Source organism: Otolemur garnettii, unplaced genomic scaffold (assembly GCF_000181295.1).
Source record: "Otolemur garnettii isolate 467f Iridium unplaced genomic scaffold, OtoGar3 scaffold00048, whole genome shotgun sequence".
NCBI lineage: Eukaryota > Metazoa > Chordata > Mammalia > Primates > Galagidae > Otolemur > Otolemur garnettii.
In genome coordinates, this window is record NW_003852443.1 from 8,907,978 (window position 1) to 8,919,833 (window position 11,856).

At 36.3% G+C, this 11,856-nt stretch overlaps 1 protein-coding gene across 1 annotated transcript in view; it reads right to left on the reverse strand.

Annotated features, from left to right (window-relative positions):
* The window catches only part of AGPS (alkylglycerone phosphate synthase), a 119,114-nt gene that overhangs the window by 6,982 nt on the left and 100,276 nt on the right, over positions 1-11,856 (reverse strand). The window contains exon 19 of the mRNA XM_012806180.2: positions 10,963-11,020. Coding sequence (XP_012661634.1) covers positions 10,963-11,020 — 58 coding nt within the window. The remainder of the gene's footprint in view (positions 1-10,962; positions 11,021-11,856) is intronic.

The window sequence follows — 11,856 nt, forward strand, 5'->3', positions numbered from 1 at the left end:
TTGATGGCTATCAAAAGGACAGGATATTGACAGTGACACAGTCAAGATACAGAACAGTTCCACCACACAAGCATCCCAGCCTTGGCTGTTCATACTCTAGCATACCCTCTCTGCCCCAATTCCTCAAAACCATTCATCTGTTCTTTACTTTTATAACTCCATCATTTCCAAATGTTACAGAAATAGAATTATACAGAATGTAACTTTCTGGGATTGACTTTTATTCACCCAAACAGAATTCCCTGAAGAGTCATCCAGGTTGTTACATGTATCCAGAGTTTGTTTCTTTTTACTGCTGACTACTATTCCATGGAAAGGATCTATCAGTTTGTTTAGCCATTCGCCAACTGAAGGACATCTACATTGTTTCCAGTGTGCGGCTGTGATGAAAATTCACATACACGTTGTTATGTAAGTATACATTTTCATTTCTCTGGTACAAATGCTCAAGCATGCATTTGCTCGGTTGAGTGTATTTTCCAAAATGCCTATACCTCTTTACACCCCCACCAGCAATGTAAGAGGCATTCAGCTTTTCCACATCCTTGCCAGAACTTGATATTGTCCCTAACTCTTATTTTAGTCAGCCTGAGAAGTGTGTAGTGATCTCTCTTGTGGTTTTACTTTGCATTTCCTTAATGGTAAATGATGCTGAACATCTTCTCATGTGATTATTTGCTATCTGTATTTTCTTCAAATTTTTCTTCCCGTCTTTTGTCCATTATCTAATTAAACTGCTTTCTTTTCACTATTGAGCTTTAATAGTTCTTTATATATAATATGTCTTTTATTGGATATGTGGTTTGCACTCATTTTCTTCCATTCTGTAACCTACCTTTGAATCCTCTGAATGGAGTATTTCCCAGAGTAAAAGTTTTCAACTTTGATGAAATCCAGCTTACCAATTTTTTCTTCTATGAATTATACTTTTAGTGTCTGGTCTAAGACCTGAAGATTTTTTCCTACATTTTTTCCTAAAAGTTTTATAGTTTTATAGAAGTGTGAAGTTGGGGGTCAACTTTTTTTTTTTTTTTTGTCAATGGATATTCAATTTCTCCAGCATAATTTTTTGAAAAAGATATGCTTCCTCAATTGGACTGCTTTTGTACTTTGTGAATATCATTGGACATAGTGGTGTGGGTCTGTTTCTGGCTTCTCTTTCCTGTTCCGCTGGTCTCCATGCCTTCCTCAAATACCACACCATCTTGATTACGGTAACTCTATCACAAGTCTTGAAGTCAGGGACATAGTAAACTGGATTGCTCTCAGTTTCTTCTTCTTTTCTTCAAAATAGTCTTAGCTCTCTAGTTCCACTGCCTTGACATATGCATTTTAGAATGTTTTCTATATCTATAAAGGTCTTGCTGATATTTTGATAAAAAATGCATTAAATACATAGATGGCTTTAGCAAGAACTGTTATCTTTACTACATTGGTAGTTTTCTACCAACCCATGAATGTCTCTTCACTTAAGTCTTCTTTGATTCCTTCCATCAGCATTCTTTAATTTTCAGGATACAGATCCTATTATATATATTAATGACTTTTGCATTTTCCTTGAAGTTTTGGTCTCTATATATTTACTGTTATTATATAGAAATGCAATTGATTCTCACGTGTGATCTTGCTGTCTTGTTTACTGTTTTTATAAATTCTTTGGGATTTTCTACATACTCATGTCATCTACAAATAAGGACAGTTTTATGTCTTCCTTTCCAATCTGTATGCTTTTTAATTCACACTACAGGTCAACAAATGGCCCCAAAGCTGATCTTCTGCTCAGCTTCTTCCAAGTAGTCTCCTTTTACTCTTAACATTTCTAACTGACCTGAGTTCTAACAGACCTGAGTTGTGAAGACCACCAAAAGACCACCTTTTACTCTTAACATTTCTAACTGACCTGAGTTCTAACAGACCTGAGTTGTGAAGACCACCAAAAAAGCTAAGAGCAACTGCCTCATGATTGTAATGGGAAATCCTTTGGGTTAGGTAAAGATAACCAATATTTGAACTAAAGCTGGTTATTATTTATTTAAGCAAGGTTTTTTTACTCTTTGACAGGAACTTGGGTATAATTTTAGGAAATGAACAACTTGAAAACTTAAGTCATAAATTGAAATTAAATACATAGCTGACAAACTCTGCTATTTAAACTGACCAGCTCGTCAGTCACAAAAACAAGCACTATGAAGATTAAGTTAAGTAGGCTTTATATTTCCTATAGCCTCCAGTTCCAGACTACATCTGTTTTCTTTGATACACAAAACCAGAGTTAAAATAGCTCCATTTATCACAGCATGATTGTAGGCAGACAAACCAGCCTGTCTGTTTCCAGATAGGGAAAGCAACTGTTATTAATCACAATTACAGGCCAAACCCTCTAAGAGAAATTGCATCAATATTCTTCCAGCCCTCAGCCCTTCTGCTCTGGAACTAAAAAAATGGTACTGAGAGTGTCAGAATACTGCCTGAAGGTCAGTAAGTAAAGATGCTACTTATGAGGTCAACTTTTAAGTTCAGAGAGGAAATTAAGGAAAATCTTTTCTATACATAAATAATCTCTCAAAAGCTCTAATACTGAATAAGTTTAGCAGGGCAATTAAATACATTATTTAAAATTTATACTGAAATGGTTTCTTCTTTATGAAACTATACTACATAGTACTGGATGTTTGAAATTTATAATTTAGTTTATTTTAAACAGAGAAGCTGATTTTGCTAGATTGAGCTGGTTGCATCCTGCTGTTGTGGAGGGACCCTCTTCTTCCTGGCTTTTGGATCTAGAGATTTTACATAGATACTTTAGTTTTAGCCTTTTTTTCCCTCCTTAAATAGTCCAGCTCCATAAGTTTTTCCCTCTTTCTCAGTAACATGAGTGTAGATCCACTGCAACCAAGAGTTTGAGGTTGCTGTGAGCTATGACATCACCGCACTCTACAGAAGGTGACAAAGTGAGACTCTGTCTCAATTTAAAAAAAAAAAAGAAAGAAAAATAAAATTATCCATCTTTGCACATGTCTTCTAGTGAGATGCCCCACATAGAGACTGTCTCTCTTCTTCCTTCCTCCATGGATATGCTGACTCAGGACACCCTGATTGTTCTAGTACTCTCTAAGTAAAACTACCTACTTCTTTTTTTTTTTTTTTTTTAGAGAGTCTCACTTTGTCACCCTCAATAGAGTGCTGTGACATCACAGCCCACAGCAACCTCCAACTCTTGGGCTTAGGTGATTCTCCTGCCTTAGCCTCCCGAGTAGCTGGGACTACAGGCGCCCACCACAACGCCCGGTTATTTTTGTTGTTGTTGCAGTTTGGACAGGGCTGGGTTTGAACCTGCCACCCTTGGCATATGGGGCCGGCGCCCTACTCACTGAGCCACAGGCGCCACCCAAAACCACCTACTTTTAGAGAAGAGTGTAGTGACGAGGGAAGATAAGGTCCAGGTCAAGAAACAGAAGACCAGAACTGTGTTCTCTATGACTCAGCAGTGTATATTCAGCAACAGATATCAGAGACAGAAATACCTCAGCCTCCAGCAGATCCAAGAACTCTCCAACACCTTGAACCTCAGCAACAATAGGTTAAGACCTGGTTCTATAGTTCTAGAACCAGAGAATGAAATCTAAGAGGTGGCAGAAAAACAACTGGCTAAAGAAGAGCAACAGTTATCACTCAAGCTCAGAAAGCCTCAGCACCCACAGAATACTCAGGCCTTCACTCCCCGTATACCAGGCGTGCCTGATGAACATCTGGACACTTCTAATGTGCAGCAACCTGACCTGGAGCGACCTGACCTAAAGTGATCAAACCTGGACTTGTCTTGGAGCAACCATTCCTGAAGCAGTCAGACCTGATGCACCCCAGCCTGGAACAATCCCTTCCTTAGCTGTGGAGGAACTTTTACAGTTCTGCTGGCAGTTTCAGCAGAATTTTCTTGCCAGTGCCTTGGAAGCTGCTGGAGAAAGCCATAATGTACTGTAACAAACCACTAAGTATTTTAACTCCCCACAAACCATGGACTCATTTCTAAATTACTCAATGAACGTGCACCCTGAAGATGTGTGAGGATGGGTGTATTACTCAGTTTCAGTGTGAGCAATGGCTGAACCCTTTCCCTTCCAGCAGGATTTTTTTATTTTAGAGCTAAGTATTCTGCCTCTAGTCTGGCTCTCAGTGTGCCCACTGCACGACTGGAGTCTAATCAAAGGTTCCAATAACCTTGGCTGCTACGGACAACATGATAGAAGACGTCTTTGGCTACAGAGAAGTAGTTATAATACTGGTTTCGACAGCTTTAGGATTTAGAATCTAACTTCGAGAATGGGAAGTAAAAAGTACAAAAATATGTGAAGGATTAATCCTACTTTCTCGGACTGGGAGAGTTTACCTTTTTTTTTTTTTTCCTCACAAATGAATACTTCAAAGGCAAGGATATTTTTATTTTTATTTCCAGTTAAGATGAGGGAATAAACCATTAGGTTATGTACTTTACACATGAAAGGTTAAAGTCAGAGTTGTGGTCCTACACCCAGGGAAGGAGCCAGGATTGTGCCTGTTGGGTGGGACGCTCCGGAGCCCCTTCTTCCCCCTTCTTGAATTTGACTGGGACTTTCTCATGAGGATCTCTGACTGCTGGTCTTCTGGTTTCAGACTGGTATTGAGTGCATGTTAGGACTGTTTTTCTAATCTTGTGATACTTAGGAGAGGGCTCTCCAAATCCCTCCAGATGGTTACAGGGCATGTAGAGTATGTCTCCATCCTTTTGGGGGCTGCACAGTATTCCACGGTATGCACCTGCCTAACACTGTTTGTTAGTCCATTCATGTGCTGAGGGGCACCTGGATGGTTTCCACAGCTTTGCTACTGTGAACTGTGCTGCTTTGGGCATTTGGATACAAATGTCCTTATGGTCTTTTTTATTGTGGGTAAATACCTATTAGTGGGATTCAGCAGTCAAATGATAACAGCTATTTTTAGTACTCTGAGGAATGAGAGGTTTTACTTATTAAAACTCTCAATTGTCCAGGTGGAGTATTAGCTAGCATGCACTTCATGGATCTCCTGGGCCCCTCTTTGTTCTGTGTTTCACTACACCCTCTAGTGTGTTCATGACTCTAATATGTGTAGAAAGGTGTGTTGTATTTGGCTGCATCATGATGACATCAGTACCAGTTTGACTGGTGTAAGTGCAAACAAATTAAATTCATTTTACCTACAGTTGTCTACCCTGATTTTACCCAGTGTTTCAGTAAGTAAAAATATGGTTTTTAAAAAAGTAATAGAGAAGCTATTATGAATATAGATAATTTTTATACCAAATTTCCCAGCCAATAATGTGAAAGAATTTTATTTTTCTTTCACACAAATTGTAAGAGACCTTCCTTTAAAGGGCAACCAACTGCAAAAAAAGAAAATAAGCGCAACCAACACCAAGTCATAGATGAAAATGTGTTAAGACCGTTGTTGAGCCATAGACTTGAATATATGAATCTTCTTCAAATAAATTGTAACCCTTTTTTCAAAGGTTAGGTCAAGAATTTGAGAATATAAACCTGACCTCCACGTGGTGATGTCTATTGCTGTTATTAAAATTATTTCAAAAACTGCTATTTTTAAGCACCTATAATATGCAAAGCATTTAGATGGTTTACAAATATCAGTTAACTCTCACAACAAATCTATGAGATAGGTACTATTATTTCTATTTTGCAGGTGAGAACGGTGCAGGTCAGAGAAATTATTTTCCAAAGGTCACACAGCTAGTTAATTACAGAGGCAGGAGTTGAATATAAATTTAATGCCAAAGCCCCTCAAATTTATATTTAAGACAATCTTTGAATGGAACCTTACATACTTAATACATCTGTGGAAGAGTATTAAAGTAGCTGGTGATATAGAGTTGCAAAGAAATGTATATTATTTTACCTTACTTCTTCACTAAATAATTGGTTCTGTTAATATACTTTTCCAGAAATATCATGGAATAAACTGAGCCTTTCTGTAGTTAAATATCGACGCTATATTCAAATAAGACCTGGTTATTAAATATTTGGAGCTAAATTAGCAATAAGACCATTGCCATTCTCATTCTAATATGAAAGAGTCAGAGCTTATGAGAATTTGCAAAACTGCCCCAAATTCTGTGAGCACGTGGGCACCCACCTCTTCACTCACTTAACCCATTCACTGAGTATCTACCCTTAGAACTATGTAGAGCAGCCAGTTCTAGGGACTGGGAAATTTAGGGACAAACAAGATGAGCTCAATATCCTCAATGAACTTAATTCAAATGGGAAAGACACAAACCACACAAGAGAGTAGGAAAGATACCTAGTAAGAAGGCGACATCTGAATCAGAGATCTAAACGATGAAAGTGAGCTGTACAAATATTTGGGGAGAAGAATGAGAAAAAGAACATTAGAAAAAGAAGGAACAAATACTAAAGGCTTTGACTGGGAAAAGAAATGGTATGTTTGAGAACAGCAAGAAGGTCAAAGCCTTTACAGAGAAAAAAGTACTCAGACATAAGAACACAAAGATGGATATGCTATGTACCAATAATATCCTAAAAGGTCCTGATAGTAGTTTGGATTTTATTTTGAATGCAAGGAATTTTTAAAGAGATTACTCTGGTAGCAAGAGAAATGACATTAGAGGAGCAGAATGGAAGCATACAGGCCAGTCAGGGGCTACTGAAGGAGAAGGCAGTGATCTGAACTAGGGTGGTGGTAGGAGAGGTGCTATCTTTTGGTACCCGGGAGTCATCAGCAGATATGTGGTCTCTAAGTTGTGGAACTGAGATAATCAATAAGGAAATGAGTGAATGCAGAGGAATGAAGGGATATGGGCGGAGTCCTTGCGCACTCCAACATTTAGCAGTTTGGAAGAGGAATAACTAGAAAGGGGAGACATCTTCATTTCATCAGCATACCTGAAGTATTTCATATTCAGACTTAAATTGGTGTCTTTTTCTAAGCATTAGAGGAAACCAGGTAGCTTAGAGTTTGTTTCCATAAAGTCATATTTTTGACCACATAGAAACTAAAATGAAAAACAGGACAGAAATAAAAGATTTCTATTTAAATGAAATGTAACCTCTCAATAAGTTAATGGGCACTTAAACCATATTCAACTTTACACCAATAATTTCTAGCAATAAATTGTTTCACTAAACTTGCATTCTTCAACAAATAAAAGCCTAGAACCTGAAAATGCACATAAATTAGACTAGTAGTTTTACTGTAACATGACCTGACTTGCATTTGTTTTATTTTATATGTTACGAATCTACAATCAGAAGAATAAAAACAAACAGAAAAGTGACTTATGAGCATGAGCAAGAATTGAGAAAAAAATATCTATGATCAGGAAATTAAAAATTTTGATTCTTTCTGTTCACTTGTTTCATCTAATGCAGGGCAAGTAATTAATTTTAGACAATGTCAAAATTAAAACAAGTTTTAAATTTTAAAATAAAAAAGGTGAGGTATAACATTTCTTTTCATATCCATTCTTAAAATTAATTATGTGTCTCTTTTCAAAGCTTGTCAATTTCAATCTTTTCAGCTTTTACATATTTCACATATTTTAGGCTTTTAATTCAGAAGACAGGGATACTGAGTCAGGAAGAAATGAGAGCAAATTAAAATTCTGGCCCTAACAATTATTGCTGATCTTCTGGGCTAATTACTTCATACTCAGAATCTGCGTCTTCACTTAAAAGAAATAATATCTACTCCACTCCATTTGAAGCATGATTAAAGGAGAGTAAGTTATGCAGAGAATCCAGTGAACATTTATAGCTTTATAAATGTTAATTATTTTCCTTTATTATTCTATCTCCCTTCTCCCCATTGTTTCAACATCTATACTATTTGCATATTTATTAAATCACCTTTTGAGTTCTTTTCAAAGAAAAGGGTAGACTTTTGCCTTTGTTGAAGTGGTGATATAATCCTAGGAGTTTTGATTAGTAGCTTTTGAAATGCCTTATTTTATTCTTTTGAACTATAAGGCCCTTAGGGAAAGAACTGTCATTTTTTTGAAACCCTAATGGTCTAGCAGGTCAATAATATTTACAATAAGGAAAACAGATTATACAACATTAAAAGGCATTAAGCATACTTTATATCAAAAATTTAAAGGAACTAATTATATTATTTGCTTTGTGCTCCAGAACTGAATAATCATTTCCTTAGAGATTAAGGTTTACATTTTTCAACTTTTTTTTAACCTGTATTTCTGTGTATTCATTAATTTGAGGGACCATTACCTTAGCTTTCACAAATAAAATCAATTTCAAAAAGCTTTCACAATAAAATCAGTTTCAAATAAATCTGTACTAGAGTTGTTTAATTCTCTTATTCTAAATTTCTGTATTCAATAGAACCACCCAAGGGACTGTAATAAACTGGTCAACATATGGTGGTGGTCAACAAAAGGAACCAGGCCTACTGTACTGCTGCGTACATGTGGTGCATGTCCAATCTATGAAAATTAGGTGAACTTAAGGAGGTGGTCAGCTATGGAGGTTCTACTGTGTTTCCTTTTTTCTGTAATGAAAACTTTACAGACATAATTATTTCAAAAATGTTTCTGCAGGCTCTGTTCAAGCCTACCAGGGAGCTTTCAGTTTCCGGGCATGTCTGAAATAGAAACATTAGCAGTTCTCCCATACTACACTCTCTGCAGCTCACGAATAGACACTACCGGAGGGACCTGAATATCCTCAGAGATCCTAAAGAAGTAAAGAGTCACTGACTAAGGAAAAAACTCTTAGTTTTTTTTTCTACAGAATTTCTGACACTTGGCTTGAGTGAACTGAGAATATCATCCCCAAATTAAGGATACAGCTCATCTAATAACTAATTACCCAAATGACCTTTATTTTCTCCTTATACACATGATCCAGCTATTATCACCCTCTGGTAGAATCAGCTCTCTCCCATATTTACAATTATAAACACAGAACCCACATTTTCGGATTTTAAAGGAGGAGAGGCACTGTTAATTGCTGACATGTACCACAGGACAAAACTATTGGCTACAAAGGAAAAATCTTAAGTTTTGTTCAAACAGGTAATTACAGCTAAATTATTCTGCTTCCTTTCCCACCATGCAATCAATTTACAATAAAGAGCATAAAATACTTCGTATTATGTATTTTTTAAAAGTTCCTTATATATTAATACAGAGTCATCCTGAAATAGAATAAAAGATTTAATTAAAATCATGTATACTGCCTTTCTGAACATTTAAAAGGAAGAGGCAAAAATCTAAGTAGCTTCATGAAATACCTCATGTTTTAATTTCCAAAATGAAGTTTAGACTTTCAAACTAATCAGAAGATTAGATATTTAAAGAGGATTCTAAATATCCATTTTCCCCCCTTCTTTATCTCTGTCATTCTAACATTCCTTAGAATGTCCATCAAAGAAAAGAATAATAAATAGAAAAAAGAATTCAGTTTAATGCTTACCAGCCAACTAAGTTAAAAATTTATTTGTATAGGTTAAGAAAAAAGTAAAGAGATACCAAAAGATTAAATTGATCTTCCAATGATATTGGGAAATATCTTTCTATTTCATTCATCTACATGAGCAATCTTTTCCAGGTCTGGTGACAAGAAAGTCACATGGATACAGACACTTTATAGACCACTACTTCTTCCACCAAAATTCTCTGATTCATTCTGTACAAATGTACGAAGGGCTAATGGGGTGAATCATTGTTCTAGATGCTAGTGGTCAACCACAAATAAAACAAAAACCCCCATCTTCATGGATTCTCACTTTCTAGTAGGAAGAGATAATCTTAAGAAGTACAAATACACAGATATTAGATAAATGCTCTGAAGGAAAATAAAATAGGAAAAGAAGGATACGAGGAGTCCAGAGAAGCCACAGGAGGGTGATCATTTATTTTCATGCTCCTTCCTAAAAAATGTCTATACCATTCTATTTCCCTAAGCATATTGAAGGACAGATATATTAAGGACAAATTTCTGTTATAGAGAATAGATAACCTTATAAATTACATTAAAAATTTTTAGTGACAAAAGAACCACTGTCTAAGTTTTAAAAAGATCATGTCAGCTTGGCACCCTTAGCACAGTGGTTATGGCGTCAGCCACATACACTGAGGCTAGAAGGTTCGAACCCAGCCCCGGCCAGCTAAGCAACAATGACAACTGCAACAAAAAAACAGCTGAGCATTGTGGCAGGAGCCTATAGTCCGAGCTACCTGAGAGGCTGAAGCAAGAAAATTGCTTAAGCCCAAGAGTTGGAGGTTGTTGTGAGCTGTGATGCCATGGCACTCTACCCAGAGCAACAGCATAAGACTCTGTCTCAAAAAAATAAAAACAAAAAATAAATAAAAAGATCACTTAATGTTACTTTCACAGCCTGCTCGTTACAAAAGTAGATATATCCAAATAATTTTTATTTGGTGATGTGATAAATTCTCAGATAAAACTTGATACTCACCAAAATGACCATCAAGCAGTAACAGGATTAAAATCTTGAAAAAAAGATTTTTTCGAATCCTATCGTAACTTGCTGAACTTTGGGTAGGCAGAATAAATAGCTCTTCAATACTACTGTCCAGCTACCTTCCAATAGTGGCTGAAAAGCATTATGTAAGGTTTTCTTCCCCTTTAAAAACGTTTGCTGTAATGGTCAAACTCCTCCCAGGCAAGCTGGGCTAGTCTCTGGTAACATGAAGTCCTGGCGAACTCAGAAGGCTGGCTAAGTTCCATACCTAGGAAGGCCTGTCAAAGTAAGCTTCTTATGGTTACTACCACAACTTGCCTACTCACTTCAGTGACAGCTATTCTATGAGACAAAGTCTTTGAGAAATCCCAAGTGCACTCGAATTATTCACATCGTGACTCCTTCAGCATGTTATTGAACCAAATATTTTTAAAAGAAAGAATATTAGAATTCTACTGATGAAAAGAATACCTCCATGGTGATGTGACAGGCTCCCTCCATTTGCGAGGATTTCTTCTCTAGCAGCTGCCTGTATTGGGAAACAACACAGCAAATCAGTGCTACTTAGACTTCACTGTGGAGTAAAAGAGTCCAACTCCCAAAGGAAGCACATATTTCCCACATTAAATAATAACCTAGAAGCTCAATTTTCCTCTTTTAGGTTAAATGTTTAAAAACCAATTAAAATATGCAACGTAGCTTTTTTTTTCTAGTGAACTGTCATGAAGACCACTTGATATGCTACAAGAAAAAAGGCAAAATGACCAATTCAGCCACAAAATTGTTAATAATAATAATAAATAAAAAGTTATAAATTCAGAGTTGGGTCCTACCTTTCAGTAACCATCTCATTATATCAATGAAGCATGAGTGACCAATACTTGTTAATTGCCTCCTGCATATCCAGAAAAATACCAAGTAATTTCCCTATAGGATCTCATTTATTTTCACTATAGTCGTGTGGAATAAATATTCCCACAGATAAAGAAAAGGAGGCTTAAACAGGTTAATTTATTTGCCTAATATCACACAGTGGGCATGAGAGTCAAAATTACTTGCAAAGCTATCACAGACCAACCATAGTGCCCTCATGGAGGACATTTTGAGGGTGATGAATATATTCATTATTTTGACTGGGGTGATGGTTTCATAAGCAGAGTGTATGCTTATGTCAGAACTCACCATATCATACACTTTAAATATATATAGTTTACTATATTTCAATAATACCTCAAAAAAGCTTTACAAAATAAATTTTAAAAAAGATTAGATAGAAAGAAGGGTGCCAACCAAACCTTGTCTATGGTTGGAATTATCTTATAATACTGTCTTTGGTAGGCATGCCATAGAGTTAAAAAAAAAAAA